The sequence below is a fragment of the Volvox carteri genome (genome assembly GCF_000143455.1).
Source record: "Volvox carteri f. nagariensis unplaced genomic scaffold VOLCAscaffold_51, whole genome shotgun sequence".
In the NCBI taxonomy this organism is placed as follows: Eukaryota; Viridiplantae; Chlorophyta; class Chlorophyceae; order Chlamydomonadales; family Volvocaceae; genus Volvox; species Volvox carteri.
In genome coordinates, this window is record NW_003307594.1 from 451,101 (window position 1) to 468,164 (window position 17,064).

A 17,064-nucleotide genomic window follows, 5' to 3' on the forward strand; every position below is an offset into this window, starting at 1 on the left:
TCCCCCTCCTCCTCTCCCCTACTTCATCGCTCCCTCCTCAGAGGACCGCCGCCGCCCTCAGATCCACACACTCACCCTCGCAATGGCGTCCTTGAACTTGCGGAAGGCGTCAATGGCCGCTAACTCCTCCAAGACCCGTGGGTCACTGGCGCCACTGGCTGCGGAAGCCGCGTACTTCGCCAGCCGGTCCATCAGCGCCGCCATCACACTGTGGACCTGCAGCACCACCAGCAGCCGTGGCGGCACCAGCAGCATAAGTGCGGGGGTGGTAAGCAGGGTTTGGAAGCACTGGCAAGGCCCCTTTTAGATTCAAGTCGTCAGAGCAGTGAAGGGGACCTTAGGGCCAGGCAGTCTGAGGGCCAAGATCAGGAACAAGTATTGGCCGCAAGTTGACCGGGTTCAAATCCCGGTGGCTCCGCAGCCGCGGAGTACCTCACCGCCGCAAGCACGCCACACGCCCAGTCCCCCGTCCACATCCATACATGCACACGCACGCAGACAAATACCGACATACACACCGACGCACACTCACCTTGACCCCGGGCTGCAGCTGCGGCAGCGCCCCCAGGAGGGTCTCCAGGGTACCCAGGTGGAAGCGGTCGGGAAAGCCCTGAATCAGGGCCTGCGGGGCAACAGCAGGGGACGAATGTGCGACGAGACAAAACCCTAAGAAGAGGGGTGTAGGAAAGTGGTCCTTTTCCACTCCCCTATCAGACCAATACAGGCAGGTGCAGCACACCCACCCACACAGATTTAGCTGCGCGCGGACGCTTTAGAGGTAGTACAGCCGGGTTCGGGTTGCCACACATCAACTCACACACCGACCGACCGACCGAGCGATCCACACCCTCCCACCCACACCTGCACTTCAGCATCCGTCCTTTTTTCTCAACCTGTTTTCACCCTAATCGTAAAGCTTATACGAATGCCCGACCAAGCAAGCTCCGGCCTTCCGTCCAGCTCCTTCCCACCCCCCACCCCCGCGAGGTATTACCCTAGGTACCCCGCAGGTCCCACAACCGCTCTTTATAACTCCTTCCACTGAACACCTCCCCTTTCCTCCCCCCTTTTCACATGCTACTCCTTCCCCCCCTTGGGCCCCACCTGCATGAGGTAGAGCTGCGCCAGGTCGTCCTTGCAGCTGGTGATCTGGTCCAACACGCGGGGCAGGACCTAAGCGGGGGGGAGGGGAGGGTAAAGGGGGGACGGGCAAGGAGGACGGGCGGAAAAGCAAACGAAAGATAGTGTGTCGGATATATCAGCTTAGTATGCCGATGCTGCCAAGGCCGGCCCCAGCACGGCAGGGTTTTTGATGAAGGTTTTTGATCAACACTCTTACTCGTCATGGACCTCGGGAATGCGAGAGCAGGAAGCAATACGGCCCCGAAGGCGGCCCCCAGGGTGACCTGTTCTCTCTTACAGGGTTTCCAAAGTCCGCGTCTCCAGAGAGCGGAAGACGAACCACCCAGGGGCGGAAGACGAACCACAGATGGGTGATGCCGATACTAATACCAGAGATAGACCGATACTTTGTCAACCGGGAGGGGCAACGCAGACTGAATGACGCAGCAGGCCGGAGCGGGGCTGAAGGATTACTGACGACAGCCCCAGGATTACATTGCCCCCTGGCTTACTGGACCCTCGTCTGGTGGTGGTGGAGACGTAAGACATGAACACGGACACGCTGCGGAAAGGAAGGGAATCGCTCGTCTGTTGCCTCCTTCATCCTAACCCCCACTCCTCTTCCCTTTGCGGCTTTGGATGTCGCGGTGTGACTCGAGTTTTTGCTTCGTTTAAACCAAAACCAATCCAGCCTCCCTCCCTCCTTCCCTCACCCCGCCCTGTTCCCACCTGATCCCTGTACAACTCGAAACTCAGTCCGTCCAGCTGGCTGAGGTAGGTCAGGTTCTTGCCCACCAGGTCCTGAAGCTGCTGTCGCTCCCGCTCGCGCTTCTCCTTGTCCCTGATACCGCAAGTCCACGCACATACACATATCGCGATAATTGTTTTATCCGTTTTGGACATACAGCCCTAGACTGGCCCTTGGGCACCCTCATGGCTCATATGTGCCTAAAAAATACACCTTCGGGGCGTAACGCAACTCCAGGAGGTGTAATACATACGCATACACACGCATACCGCGAAGATGTAGCTAACACGGACAACAGCCCTGCTAAGCCACATGCCCTGCCTCAACAATGCCCTTCTCCGTCCAATGTGCATCACCAATCCTGTTCTCCAACAGCCTGGGTCGTGTCGGCGTTGGCAGACCGGCTCTTCCTTACCCTCGCTGCCCACTTTCCTCCTCACCTTGGCCGATCCCCGGCCCGACCTGATCCGCACCTGGCGCTTCCCTGGTGCTGTAGCCGGACCCATAGCTTGTTCATCTCGATGAAGTTGGTCATCAGGAAGTCCAGGGCATCCTGGATGGAGCCCGAGTCCGGGCCCTCGAACTCGCTGCCGGTGTCGGGGAGAAGTCCCTTGGCCCGCTGGCACAGGTAGGCTCGCAGGAAGAGCCCCCGGGTAGGGTGCTGCACGCCCTGCAGAGAGGGAGGACGTTGGTGTGGGGGGACGCGGACAGTGAGTGGAGATCATAACATGAGTATGCAAATTGTGTAGAATGGGAGGGGCCCGGGGATGTGTCCGCGCCCCTGAACACAGGAGGGGAATGGAGTGGGGCGGGCGGTTGCAGGGACCGGTTAAGCAGCAGGGGTAGGAAAGAGGTAAGGGCCTGGAAAACCGAGACAAAACAAGGGGCCCGGATGGAGAAGGGGCCCTAGAGCGAGCCGGACGACGCCCGTGCAGGTAGGCGAGTGGGCGGCAGTAGCAGTGCGGCAATGGCGCGACCGCCCGCATTGCGGACTTGCAGGGACAATGGCAGGGTCAGTACAGCAACAGCACTTGTATCAGCAGCAGATGAAAACATCATTACCACCAGCAGCAGGATATTTTTTGGAAGCGCCCAGAGCAAGAGGCGAGCACCGACAAGAGAGAGGGAGAGGGCCGGGAAGGCCGGGTGGCCGTGTGGAAGCACGTCGATTGCCCCGCTACCGCTTTCCCCTCCCTGCCGCCTAATTCCACTTTCCCCCGGGTCCTCCCTTTTCGCGACCCACCTTGCACATCTCCACCAGGTCCTTGAGGACATCCCTGGGACTGGCCTCGTGTGACTTGATGTACAGACAGCCCACCGCGACCATCAGGTAGCTTTGGCAGGCGGGGACGAGAGGCGAACGAGGGGGGGCCGAAGGCAGGTGGTCTCAGTCGGCGACTCATTGAAGGCGAGTAGTAAAAGAGGAAGGGAGAAAGAGAGGGGGGAAGGGGAGAGAGAGGGAGGAGGGAGAGAGAGAAAGAGAGAGAGAGAGAGAGAGGGAGGAAAAGAGAGGGAGAGAGCAACGGCACACGTTTTTGGGCTTTATCCCAAATTCCCACTTGCATTCGTTTAGCCATCCCGCCAATCAAACCTTCCCATCCGCAACGGCTTCTTATTGATGACGGCAAGTCGCCACCTCTGGGTTGTGCCATGCTTCAATTTTTCCTACTCGTCCTCCCCACTTTTCTTCCTGTATAAGCACCCGCCGCGCCCAGCCACAAAGGGCCAGGACGCAGCAGTTTCCAGCCAGGCACTTGCGCCAGGACGACGTTGCCCACCAAACAAGTGGATGCAGACCCGAGGCCAACGCAGCCCCCATCACTTACAGGCGTGGCAGTACGTTGCCCGCGTGCTGCACTAGCTCGTACAGCTCCACGTAGCTGCGACCCTTACCGCGCTCGTCCGCGAAAAATGCCTGCTTAAGTTCCCATCCAGTCCCACCCGGGGAGGGGCCGACAAGGACGGGGTAAGGTTCTGCGCGGCCTTGTAAAGGACACAGCGAGCCGCAGGGGCGGGAAAGGCACGGACGGTACGCAACACAGCACAGCAGAACACAGCTCCGCGGCCGTTAACACACCTCCAGATGCGCCAGCTGGTCAAACACCAGCATGTACAGCTCGTAGTACTTTTGCGGCTGCAGCTGTGACGTGCGCAGCTCCGCCAGCATCCCGGCCGCGTTTTTGAGCGCGTCCCGCATGTTGTCATCCTCCTGCAGGGCACAGAGAGGCCCATGCGGGCAAGCTCGATAAGTGGTGCGAAGAAAGGGTATGGTGCAGGTGAGGGCGACAGAGCGGTATGGAGAGGATGAGAGCGGGGTAGGCTGAGCTGGCTGGGCTGGGCTGGGGACGTTAGGTAGCATTTCACAGGTGACGTCGAGCCGGTAAAGGTAAGGAGGCAGCACCGCATTGCGGTTAGGCGACGTGGTGTGCGAGCAAGAGGACGCTTGGGATGTGCTTAGGTGACCTTGCACGCTTGGTCGGAGGGGCGATGGGCCGACAGTCCCCAGGGGTTGTGTCGAGAGATATGGTGTGAAGAACCAAAAGTGCATTTCGGGCTCCCATTATTAATCCTCTGGAAGAGGTGGCGTACCATATGCTGCAATAGGCCTATTTCCGATACAAGGTACCCCATATCCAGCACTCACGATTGCCTTCCGCATAAGGAAAGCACTCCGCTTTATCGCATTGCTGGCATCGTTCAAGATTCGTTGCTGCTCATCAGCTGATGGAAACGCCACATTATCCTGTAACGGGAATGCATTTGACGTGTTTCATGGTCTTAAGGGCAAGGCACCTCAGCGATCCCAGACCCTGCCCTACCATCTTTGTGCCGTAGCGAGTTTGCTAGATCACTGCAAACTGTTTAATAATCTTTCCTGCTTTCCGTCAAAAGCATCTCAGGAAAGGCCTAAACAAGACGCTTCACAAACTTGCACCGATTGCTCGTCAAAGAGCAGCAGCTACTTCCCGATGTGTATTACCAACGTGGAAAGCTGTGTCCCTATTGGCAAAGAAACCAGGAGGACCGAGGTAACCGTACACAGCAGAACCTCTCCGATAACATGGCTTCAATTTTCATCTTTCATGTATAATCTGTGCCCCTTTGTTTTCATGGATATCAGAACATGTGTAAACACTGCCGTAACAACCGCTTTTCAAGGACCCCATAAGAGAGTGTAAACAGCTTCTTCGTGTAACATTATGGGGACATATCTTTCCCAACCGGCTCATGTTGTCCTATTGCCGAAGATTTCAGCAATACAGGCCTCATACGCAGCGCACAAACCTAGAGTCTGCGACCATAGGTCGTTTTGTCCATATGTGCGCAATCAAAACTGCCATCTTTCAAGCTATGTACATGTAGGGCGGAAAGATGTTATAATAGCAATTTCCGCAATCTGGTCAAAATCGTTGCCGTTAGACCAACCACCTTCAGTCCATACATGTCGGCCGGTACACGTAGAAGCCGTGACGGTACGCAGGATAGTAGGAAGTAGTGGTTGCTCTTATAAAACCTTTTTTAATTTGAGTTTTGAAGGAATTGCTTGACCTCTGAGCCACTTAAAGGAAGTGACGTCACAGATAGTGCGTCACACCAATATATACATACAGCAGCACTCTTTTCCGCAGAACCCCTTGCCCACGATATCACCAGAAATATTTTTTCGCTGCCATACATCTGGACCAGGTTAGCTTGTGTTGCACTTGAACTCCTCCGCCTGAAATGTGTTGCTGGATATGCCCTTCGCTGCAAACGGCATACCATTGGAATGCACTTACAACTAGTTAGTTACCGTGTCGAAGCTCGGGGGCTGACATTTGGCTTACGTCGTTGCAACTTCGCCACGACTGCTCGTCTCACCGTTGCGCTTTTTGGTTGGCTTTGCCTTCAGGTTCTGAAGCATACGGAGAGCTGCGGACTTCTCATCCTTCGTGCGCAGGTGCTGGTGGGTTTGCCTGCTATACCGGTTCTCGCAATCAGGGTTTGCTAAACCTTTGCACTCGGCGAGGCCTGTCGAGCTAAAGACATAAGCTTTTCATCCTGAAACCGTGTTGCGCTGTCTTTAAGACCTGCAAGGCACTTATGCCTGACAGCAGGAGCTAAGGTTCTCATGGCTGACTCATACACAATGTTTGGACCACGCCATTAACGTTGTAAGTACGCTCGTAGTGTGTATATTGAACATGATCGTTCTGTTTTTTCTTTCTCACGCTTCCTGACTGTAGGCCGACCGACTCTTCATTCTATCTCCCAAGCATGGTTTGCCCCGTCTGCATCACTACGGCAATTGTGGCCAATGCCCCCGCTATCGCCGCCAGCTTAGGGGGCGTGGCGGCTGTTAAGCTGTGCATCAACCGGAATAGAGCGGCCCCGGCCCCTCAGCCTGTGGAACAGCGAGCGCGTTCCCAGGAGCGGCGGACATCGGTTGATCCGATTAGAATTAACCGCTACGACGAAGAGGAGTGGTAATGGTGCACATCCTGTATATATGTACAATACCCGCCAGAAACCGCCATGTGGAAGGGCGGTGAATTATCAGTGCCTGTTGCATTTTGGACTATATGGTCCAAAATAGTACCATATAGTAAGGGCCCTCGTGCCTCCATGCCGCACTGGCTGTGCTGGGATCCGGTTCCCGGGTGTTCAGGTCCTTCAAACCACTGATGTGTGTCGAATGTTGTACAATGCAGTTGATTGGGGTAGGCTGTCAAGGCTATTAGAGGCTTGTCGATAGTAATAGGTTTAAAAGTTCGCAGAGGCAAATTGCTTCTGGCTTGTTTTCGTTTGATGAGAAGCTCATGAAGATTATGTGTTGAACGAATTCATCCGGTTTCCTTAGGAGCTACTTGAGTGCATATGCAATTGGAAGGTTGGGGTGTTAACAGACAGCTGCAATATCTCTTTACATTAAACCCCATTCCTCGAACCATGAGATGTCGGCAACGATGCAGGATGGTCCAATACGTTGAGATGCAGCCTTGGAAAGATGCCACATTAGGATGATGTTGAGGAGGATGGATGCCACTGATCCCGCGATGCAAAATACACAGTCCTTCATAAAACGATGCCTATGCCGATTGGATTGATAATGCGCATGAATGGTCATACGACATAATTATCATATTCTCTCATGTTTCATTCCTACTAGCGTAACAACATCAAGGTGATCGCTCATGACACTCGTAAAAAAATGTGAGCATAAATCAGCAGATCGCCGTCTCCACCAAGCACGGTCAATACAGGCAGCTGGGCTCCTGCAAACCACACTGCCCTTGCGGGACATAAATATGAACAGGGGATCTTTCAGTTCTCACTGCTTTGGCGCCTCAAGCCTGTCCAGAAGGGCTACCACATTCTCGTATACTTCCTCCGGCGGCGGAACGGCACTGATGACGTGGCACTTGCCCTGAGCCAGGTAATGGTCCTTCACAGGAAGCGACTGCTCCAGAAACGTCTTGAAGCGCTTGCGGATAGTCTCAGCGTTGTCATCGCTACGGCCGCTGGTCTCACCGCGCTTCAGCAGCCGCTTCTCCATCTCCTCCTCAGGGCAGTCAAAGAACAGCACGGCCTTGCATGGCATGATGTTGCCCTCAAACTGCTCCGCCTGGTCCAGGGCGCGTGGGAAGCCGTCGATGAGGAAGAACTTGCCGCCACTCTCAATCATGGCCTTTTTCAGCAGGTTCAGCGTCACGGCGAAAGGCACCAGCTTGCCTTCGCGCATCAGCTCCTCGCACTTCTTGCCCACGACGCTGCCGCTCTTGACCTCGGCACGAAGCAGATCACCAGCGCTGAGGTGTACGCATTTATAGTCCTGCTTGATCTTGTCGCACTGCGTGCCCTTGCCGCTACCCGGCCCACCAAGCACAAAGATAATTTGAGCATCCTCCGGCAAGCTGCCCTTCACAGGCGGTAGGACAATTTCCTGCAATTACCAAAGCACATGACGCATTCATTCTATGTCTGACTGTAGCATTGCGCAAAAGCGAAACCGAGAAGCACATCACTCAGTTCCCCTGTTTGCGGGGTATGTGCATTTGGCGCGGACACGGAAAGATTATGAAAGCTGTGTTCCGTATCACTGTCACCAAAGCATGACCTGCGCCATTGCACGCACTGCTGTCACATGTCACCATCCAAATAAAAATGAGGCATTAGGCCCAGTGCTCAATTCCAGCATGAACCCTAACACGTTGGACAATGGCAGAGTGTGGCGACGCATAGATATGGTATGTACTGCACGCATGGACGTGGGGTTTCTCGACATTCGGGCCCATTCTCTTGCCAATGATACGGCACCACGGGGTGTGGCAGAGCCGTAATTGCCAGTCGCCTGGCATACGTGATGTATGCCAGACCAGGCCATGGCAGGAGGGATCATCGCATTGGACCCCACATGACACGAACTGATAAGTCACTTACATCAGATTTTCTTGGTGCGGAAATGCCGTCCAGCACTTTCTTCACAACTTCGAAAACCTCCCCTGGTGGCGGAACGGCGCTGATGATGTGGCACTTGCCCTGAGCCAGGTAATGGTCCTTGACAGGAAGCGACTGCTCCAGGAATGTATGGAAGCGCTTGCGGATAGTCTCAGCGTTGTCATCGCTACGGCCGCTGGTCTCACCGCGCTTCAGCAGCCGCTTCTCCATCTCCTCCTCAGGGCAGTCAAAGAACAGCACGGCCTTGCATGGCATGATGTTGCCCTCAAACTGCTCCGCCTGGTCCAGGGCGCGTGGGAAGCCGTCGATGAGGAAGAACTTGCCGCCACTCTCAATCATGGCCTTCTTCAGCAGGTTCAGCGTCACAGCGAAAGGCACCAGCTTGCCTTCGCGCATCAGCTCCTCGCACTTCCTGCCCACGACGCTGCCGCTCTTGACCTCGGCACGAAGCAAATCACCAGCGCTGAGGTGCACGCATTCGTACTCCTCAAGGATTTGCGCACACTGCGTGCCTTTGCCGCTGCCTGGCCCACCAAGCACGAAGATGATTTGAGCATCATCCGGCAGGCTGCCATGTACTGGGGGCAGCGCGAAGTCCTGTTGACCCATGGGACAGTCACGCACGAATGAACAGTGCGCATTCATGGCGTTGCAAACAATCACGACAGTAGTGGACTAGCCCATGGCATTGCCTCTCCGTGGCAAGCAGCCCGACAGCATGTAAAACATGACCATATCCTTCCCTAGCACAGATTACGAGAGGATGTCGATGCCGCGTCAACCCGACGCAAACAAATTTCGGCCACAGTACTCCGAGAAGCCGGCTGTAGGTCATGGGTTTGAAAACTTTTGCAAATACCGTTACGCTAATGCTTTATGCTTTACTCGCCGGTGCCAGGCGCTAGCATGCCCGAAGACTCTTCTACCGGCTTGTTGCCGAGAATGTATCGGCATGGCAGACAGGGTATTGCATCTAATTTATCAAAGGCTTCCGATAGTAGGGCATGGGAGAAAACTACAAGAACCTGTAGTTGTCCCCTCTGAGACTGGTCCTGAGCTCCCTAGCACATTAGGTAGTCCACCCAAACAATACTTTGGAGCGAGGGCTTTGCAGCCATAGAGGAAACGCGAAGGAAACGTACAAGTACACGTCAAGTGGCGCAAAACCCCAAACAGGTCAGCCTGCCTTCAACCATGCCCAATGGAAAGCCGTCGTCTACAACAGTAGTAATAACCTCAATCGAGTGCCTCTCCATTAACAGCTCACCTCCGAAGGAACTGCTGCTCTTGGGGAATCTGCTTTCGCGGCTTGCTTCTTTGGCGCATCGAGTTTGTCCAAAATATTCGTCACGCTTTCGTACACCACGTCGGGGTGTGGAACAGCGCTGACAACGTGGCACTTGCCCTGAGCCAGGTAATGGTCCTTCACAGGAAGCGACTGCTCCAGAAACGTCTTGAAGCGCTTGCGGATAGTCTCAGCGTTGTCATCGCTACGGCCGCTGGTCTCACCGCGCTTCAGCAGCCGCTTCTCCATCTCCTCCTCAGGGCAGTCAAAGAACAGCACGGCCTTGCATGGCATGATGTTGCTCTCAAACTGCTCCGCCTGGTCCAGGGCGCGTGGGAAGCCGTCGATGAGGAAGAACTTGCCGCCGCTCTCAATCATGGCCTTCTTCAGCAGGTTCAGCGTCACGGCGAAAGGCACCAGCTTGCCTTCGCGCATCAGCTCCTCACATTTGCTGCCCACGGCACTACCGCTCTTGACCTCGGCGCGCAGCAAGTCACCAGCGCTGAGGTGCACGCACTCATAGTCCTGCTTGATCTTGTCGCACTGCGTGCCTTTGCCGCTGCCAGGGCCACCAAGCACAAAGATAATTTTTGCGTCCGCTGGCAGGCTGCCCTTTACCGTTGGCAAGGCGAACTCCTGCAGGTTCGATTTATGTTCATGTTCAAGCACAGGTACAACCATAGTAGCGGTCCAACAGGTAATTAAATAAGTAGACAAAGACAAACTAAATAGACCCAAATCACTTGCCCGTCCCTCCTAGCCTTTTGGAATTGCTACTTTATCAATGGCCGCACCTCTCCAGCGCTCTCATCAGCAGGCTTGGATGCTTTGTTATCCATGTCCTCTGCCTGAACTTTTTCCGGCTTAGTCGATACGTCCTGATGGTGTCAAAACGCAAACGCTCATATGGCATGTCCACCAGAGCAGTCGATGCGGTCAAGCTGCTTACCGCTTTGCTAGCGCCACAACCCATCGTACTGAAACCCCAGGAGGGGTAACCTGGGTTGATAGGCGGGGAGAGAACTACCCGACGACGCCTAGATAGCAACACCCAGTTCCTTTCAGCGTTAGACTTTGACCGGGCGTCTTAGAGAATCATATTACAGCTTTTACAAGCCTACAAATCTCCAGCCTGTGTCATGAAGCCTTCTTGTAACTGAGTACGCGTACGGGCAAGGTACTTCGAACGCCATGCACGTCTTCACAAACAAAATGCGTCCAAAATGATTGTAACACAATTTAAATATATCATATATGAACTGAACGTTCATAGCTAAGGAGGCACTATGTATCGCTGGGTTGGGGGCGCCTAAGGTTGGGCTTGGGTATACTTTCCCGTTTCCAAGCGTAGGAGGATTTAAAGATGAATGTAAAGGAGAAAGTCGGGCTGCTGGGGATGCGCCCTACAAGTGCTAAACGCCGTGAGGTGAGGTAACATTGCTTCCGACGGCGTAAGGGTTTAACCCGGCCCGTTTTACCTTTTGCTTACTATATTGAGCTTCACCGTATGCTTAAATTAACTTCATGGTTACCCCCTGCTGCTACCTCTTGGAGCAGTGCGTAACCACCGTAGAGAGCCGGGCAATGGCATTTTTTCTAGCGCTAAGCCTTCCCACTGCGGGTTCCTGGCAGTTGTATATTTAACCACACCTGCGGGGTGTTATCTATGTGCTGCGGTCCTTGCTCCGGCCGCTCGCAATGCGCTCAGCTTTGCACGTTACTCGTGCACACGTTGACTTCCCGGCCAGGGCAACCCAGACCATTCCGATCCTGCCCACCACTGCCATTTCAGCGTAAGGCTGCCTGTCCCTCTACGCTCACCTTCTATACAATCCCAGCCCCAACCCAACCAATCCGTCATTACCCCGTACAAGCCCACACCTCTTGGCACTGCTATGTACTCATCTCGCTCTCCTTCGCTTGCCGCTCACCCCCCTTCCCTGCCTCGTTCCAAATCAAACTCCAACACCCTCCAGTCCTATGGAGCTCCTTGCACAGCTCTCCATGCGCCCTCGGGCGGGACACCGTCCGTTACCAGTGCGGCAAGCAGCGGCACCAAAGCGGAACGCCAGGCGGCTGCCCTGCAGCTATGGAACAAGTGGGCGCAGGAAGCATTAGGCCCTATGAGCTCGGACCCCACGGCAGAGGAGCTGGCACGCAAGAGCAGCCGCATGCAGCGCTTGGAACATGAATGTGCAGCGCTGGCGGCTCGGGCACAACGTCGGCTGGAGGTCAGCTCCGCGATCCGTGCACAGTCGATCCTAATCGGTGCTTCGAGGGACAGCGTCGGCACCAGCGCAGGTGTTGCCGGTGGCGGTGGGACACCGGGAAGCGTTGTGGGCAGCGGCATGAGCTTTGGTGTAGGCGTGCCGGCAAGCGATGGAGGCAGCTCTGGCGGCGTGCTGCTGCGGCCAGGTGCATTCAACCGGGAAATGCAGTATGCGGTGCGCGAGCGGCGACGTGCGGCGGCGTACGCGGCGGCTCGGGCGGAGGGCGCAGCGGAGGCAACCGGCGCTGATGCGGCGGCTGCGGCTGCGGCAGATGGGCCATCCGGTGTCACGCCGGCAGCATTCAAGTCGCGCGCCATGCTAGACGCCCTGATTGCCAACCGGGCGGCGGGCTCGACTGTCTCCGCTGCCGCTGGAGCCGCCGTACCGTCCGTGGGCGGCAGCTGCAGTCCCAAAGCTGCGGTCCCCCGGCTGCGACCCTCCTCAGCGCTACCCCTTCGCTCATCGAACAGCAGCGCTGCCGGGGGAGGCTCCGCAGCCGCCGGCCGCCTTAGGCCGCGCTCGGCGGTCTCCGGCGCCACCGGCGCCTCCCTTGGGCGTCAATCCTCCATAGCAACATCGAATGCCGGCGGAAGCGCAGTGGGGGGATCCGCATTCTGCCGCTCACCCAGCATTGCCCAGCGCGCTGCCAGCCTCGTGGCTGGTGGTGATGGGGGCATCGGCAGCTCCGGTATCGGCTCGGGGCTGGTCGCGGTTCCGGAGGGCGAGTACCTGGCGCTGCGGCAGGAAATGGACTCGGTTTCAGAACGGCTGGCGGCGACGCAGGCGGCGCTGGAGGTGCAGGCCGACACGGAGGCGCAGCTGCGGCAGGCGGTGGATTTGCTTCGCGCGCGGCTGCACAGCAGCGGGCTACGCGAGGTGGATGCGCAGCGGCGTTTGGCGCAGCACTCGAAGCTGGAGCCTCTGTTTGACCGGCTGGCGGAATGCTTTACGTTCAACAGCCCGGAGGAAGTGGTGGCGCGACTGGAGTTCCTTGAGGATGACAAGCTGGGCACGTTTGACCAGTTGCTCAGAGTGGGTTAAGGAGACACGGAGAACCCGGTCGGGCACGGGGGCACGGGAATGCGCGTGGAGACCGCATGGAGGAGGAGGGCAGGACCGGGGAGGTGTGCTGTCGTATCGTTATGTTAATATTCATGAGGTTTTGTGTGGTCGATGATATCCGTGGCATCCACCGCATATCATGCCCCGTCGCAGTTTTCTGTATCCTCCTAGTTCCGGTGTGCTCTCCATACGCACCAGCTGACTCTCTTGCTCTCACTGTTCCCCTCCCCCTCCCCTCCCTACGCCTCCTCCTTCCCTATCGCTCCTTTTCCCGCACCCGGCGGCCTCAGACCCAGGAGGAGGTTACCCGGCTGCAGCAGCGGCTGGCGGAGGCTCAGAAGTCGGGGGAGATGGTGGCCACCCGCCTCACCACGGAGCACCTGCAGGGAAGCGCACGACTGCAGGAGCAGAACGAGCAGCTGAGGCAGGAGCTGGAGTCCATGGAGGTGCAGAGCCGGGATGGAGCAGGCGGGCTTAGAGCCTTGGGTGGCGTAGCCGCGGGAATGTGTGTCATGTAGAGATGTGCTACTTTGAGTTGAAGTGTTGACCAGACAGGCCAGAGGCAGGGCGTAGCAGGAGCAGCTAGCGGAGCAGTTAACGGGGTGGTGAAAGGCTGTGCGGGGACGGCAAGATGAGAGGTTATGTGGGGGTGGATGGGTGACTTGAGCTGGGCTCAGCATGCACCTCGAGGGAGCAGGAGGATCCGGTTGACCTCACCCGCACCCCTCTACAGCAGGACCTGGGTCTTCCTCGTGAATCCCCTTCCCTGCTTCCAGACCTCGCTCCCTCCTTCCAATACTCTCCGCAGAACCTGGTCCACCGACTTACAACTCGCCAGGCGCAGCTGGTGGCGCTACAGACGGCCGTGCTGCAGCTGTGGGGCAAGCTGTCCGAGGACCCGCAGTTCGCGGAGGCCTTCGTCATGGGCTCGAGCGGCCCCGGCAGGACCGCCACGCGCCGCGCCGCCAGCAGCGGCCGCACTAACCCCGGAAACACCAGCACACACGGCGGCGTTGAGGATGCGGGAGCCGGCATTCAGCCCGAGGACCCGCTCTCCATGCTGCACATGATTGAGGAGTTTGTGACGGCCAAAAGCAACAAGCTGGCCATCCGGCATTTTACCGAGTAAGCTGAACGGGTTGTGACAAAGATCCATGATGCCAGCGTGCATCAACGGGACACCTGGTGGGGCAGAGAATGTGGCGGTGAGGTAGCTGATCTCCAGGCCAAATCTGTCCGTAACACGTATGTCCGTACCTTCCTCGCCAAACGGCTTTTCCTTAGAGAATGACCGCTGCGCTGCACCCGCCAACATTACCAACGTCGGCACTACCAGCTAGCCCTCCGTGCATTCATCGCCCTTGACATGGCAAAGTTGCTAGTTCATAGTTTCCAGCCACCCAACCAATCTCTCTTTTCCGCGGCTCTGTCCCTCCCAGTATTCAGCGCGTCGCGAACCACGTGTGGCAGCAGCACTTTCGCAATCGCGCGGATATTCGCGGCCGCGTCGTGCCTACTTTTGAGCAGCTCTCCAAAATGGCAGACCGCATGGCCGGTCGGGTCAAGTCAGTGCAGGACCAGGCGGGCAAGAGCCAGGACGCAGAAAAGGCGCTCATGAAGGAGGTCAAGCGGCTGCAGCAGCAAAAGCGCTCGCTGGAGCTAGCGCTTGCACGCCGTGACGAGCAATTCAAGAGCATTATGGGGGTGCCGCGGCGCGAGCGCCCCGCCAGCGCCGCGGCGGAGCTGGGGCACATCATGCGGCGTGAGGCAACGTTGGCAGCAATGAATACGTCAGGATCCGGTGGTGCTGGCGCTGCCGGCACGATCAGCATGGCTGGCGCCGCGGGGACGCCGCCGCCACCGGCGTCACGGGCGGTGTCCATGTTGTCGCTGTCGCCGTCGGGGCGGGGGCGCAGCAGCGGCCGGGGAGATTTGACGCTAGATGCGTCCTTTAGCATCATGTCTGGATTGAGTTCAGTTCCATTGCGTCAGTCGCAGCAGCAGCAGCTCCGCCCGCACACCTCGCAGCCATCACCGGATCAGCAGCAGCGTCCACTGCGGCCGGCGTCAGCGCCGAACAGCACCGCCGGAGGCGGCGGCTACGGCAGCGTTGTGTCGTCGTCGTCCCGTCTGCGACAGGCTTTGCAAAACGGTGCCGTGGCGGCGGCAGCAGGGCCATCATCCTCCACGGGGATAGGGACCGCCGGAGGGACCCTGGCTGCCATCCTCAGCCCTGCCGTGGCGCTGCAGGTACCCCAAATGGTTACTGATATGCCCGCCGGGCCGCACTGGCGGCAGCATATGGCTGCCACCTCGTCCGCGGCATCGGCGCAGCAAGCGGCACCGACGCGCGTGCCCAGGGGCTCTTTGTTCTACACCCCGGACCATGTCGCCACGGCCGACGTGGCCGAGGTGCCCGCTCAAGGGGTGGGCACCAGCGGTGGAGGTACCGCAGCGGCCGAGGCAGAATCAGTTCCGGCGCCGGGGGCAGCAGAGGCTGCAGCGGGGGTGCCAACAGCGCGGTGGTCCGCACCGCAGCGGAGTGCGATTGAGCAAGCCTTCCTGAGCCGACTTGAGCGCCGAACACGGATCACGTGAAGGAGACGATCCGGACCCTGCTTGCTGGTGCTGCAGATCCTTGGGTGCAATGGACCAGGAAGTGTGCAGGGGTTCCAGGCTGCCCTGTAGGCGAATGCAGGATTAATATAGCGTGTGCGGGGTGGGTCAAAGCAAGTTTTGCAGATGCAATTGAGTGTCTGTCGCGGGTCTGAAGACAAATATACAATGTGGACATTGTTATGGCGATATGAAGTGTTAAAACTAATTTCACCAATGATAACGGATTGCGGGTCGTGTTGGTGCTGCACAGTTGCCCTGTTGGGCGTTCCGATAAGCCCGGATTGCGCGTTTCGGGTTTTAGCTTGCTGGCTGGTGTGTTGGTGCTTTGGCCTGTTGGTGCTTGTGTTGCTGCTGCTGCTGTTGCCTAATGAAACGAAACAAAGACTGTGTAACTATATTGTTGTTTTACGTAGTTAGGAGCGCAGAAGTGTAGGATGATACGTTTGGTGCAGCTAAGGCTTGTTATTGCAACAGGTAGCCCCAGGAGGAAATGCAGTGCTTGTGATCTTATATGCTGCTTCGAAGATCATGGTGGGCGTGGGCCCTGCTGCTGCTTGCAATACCTTATTAGGCGTGTTGTGTGTGGAAGCACCGACCGACATGGGTGGCGTTACATAACTTTTTGGACAAGATTTGGGGAGGTGTCGCAATAGATAGATGCCTTTCCGGTTGCCCCCCGAGGGCGATTATCTCTGGTTTGTATGCTCGGGGCTATTAGGAAGCAGGTAGGGTGAAGTTGCCGGCCGTGTTCTAGGTGAGCAATGCAGGCAGGCAGGGACAGGCATGTACATTCGCGCGAGGATGATCAGGACCCTTCCAGCTCCCCACAATTGTTCCAACATATCAAGTTGGAAGGGTTCCTTGCGAGATTTTTATCAAAAGTACCCGGAGTGTAACATTCTGGTGTTCAGTTCTGCGACAACACCTGACCACACTTGACCTGCCCTAAAACTCTACCTCCAGCAACGAAACCAGCAAGGCCATTCCCGCCATATACCTGCTACTGTGATTGCATTCAGAATTAACGCCCTCCTTAAACGGCCAACCTCATTGCAAGTGCAGCACAGCAGCTACGCAAATAAGCTTCCAAAACTTGCTGAAACCAGCGCTGCCGTTGCAATCTCCTATAATACGATTGATTATCTCATACAAACAACTTTGAATCAACAACAAAGTTAAATCTGATGCCTCTGTCAAAATCACATGGGGTGCCGTGAACACGAAAGACGCCCACGCGCCCACGCAGACCCTAGGCAGCGCCAGCCGAAGGCGCAAAGCAATGCAACAGTGGCCAAGCAAACCTGCCAAAGAATTAACGCCCATCATAATCAAGGCATACGAAGTAATCGGCGCTATTCCTGTTTGGCCAAGTACGAAGTCCTGCTCGCAACTCCTGACCTGTTCTGCACTAGACAACCCAAGCCTGCCATTCAAGTGTATCTCCCAATTTGGGTTAGGGTACCTACTGTTTGCACCTGCCTGTCGAAAATTGCACAAAACGATATGACATCCTGCGACTA

The 17,064-nt window shown here is 56.8% G+C and overlaps 3 protein-coding genes across 3 annotated transcripts in view; 1 reads left to right on the forward strand and 2 right to left on the reverse strand.

Annotated features, from left to right (window-relative positions):
- The window catches only part of VOLCADRAFT_96323 (subunit of Retromer complex), a gene marked incomplete at both ends in the record, with an annotated part of 16,807 nt that extends 12,115 nt beyond the window's left edge, over positions 1 to 4,692 (reverse strand). The window contains 10 exons of the mRNA XM_002955410.1: positions 76 to 216; positions 533 to 622; positions 1,105 to 1,173; positions 1,852 to 1,963; positions 2,344 to 2,540; positions 3,114 to 3,204; positions 3,697 to 3,785; positions 3,948 to 4,079; positions 4,515 to 4,613; positions 4,690 to 4,692. Of these exons, the coding sequence (XP_002955456.1) occupies positions 76 to 216; positions 533 to 622; positions 1,105 to 1,173; positions 1,852 to 1,963; positions 2,344 to 2,540; positions 3,114 to 3,204; positions 3,697 to 3,785; positions 3,948 to 4,079; positions 4,515 to 4,613; positions 4,690 to 4,692 (1,023 nt within the window). The remainder of the gene's footprint in view (positions 1 to 75; positions 217 to 532; positions 623 to 1,104; positions 1,174 to 1,851; positions 1,964 to 2,343; positions 2,541 to 3,113; positions 3,205 to 3,696; positions 3,786 to 3,947; positions 4,080 to 4,514; positions 4,614 to 4,689) is intronic.
- Positions 4,693 to 6,760: 2,068 nt separating this feature from the next.
- Positions 6,761 to 10,566, reverse strand: VOLCADRAFT_121426 (uncharacterized protein; the record flags this gene model as incomplete). Its single annotated transcript, XM_002955411.1, has 5 exons — positions 6,761 to 7,793; positions 8,291 to 8,905; positions 9,576 to 10,229; positions 10,388 to 10,471; positions 10,543 to 10,566. 5 exons carry the CDS (start codon positions 10,564 to 10,566, stop codon positions 7,182 to 7,184), a joined length of 1,989 nt encoding a protein of 662 aa, XP_002955457.1. The 3' UTR covers positions 6,761 to 7,181.
- A 390-nt stretch (positions 10,567 to 10,956) lies between these two features.
- Positions 10,957 to 15,523, forward strand: VOLCADRAFT_96325 (uncharacterized protein; the record flags this gene model as incomplete). The annotated part of the gene is made up of 5 exons (XM_002955351.1): positions 10,957 to 11,019; positions 11,570 to 12,895; positions 13,216 to 13,371; positions 13,734 to 14,050; positions 14,365 to 15,523. The coding sequence occupies 5 exons, from the start codon at positions 10,957 to 10,959 to the stop codon at positions 15,521 to 15,523; spliced, it is 3,021 nt and encodes a 1,006-aa protein (XP_002955397.1).
- Between the last annotated feature and the right edge of the window lie 1,541 nt (positions 15,524 to 17,064).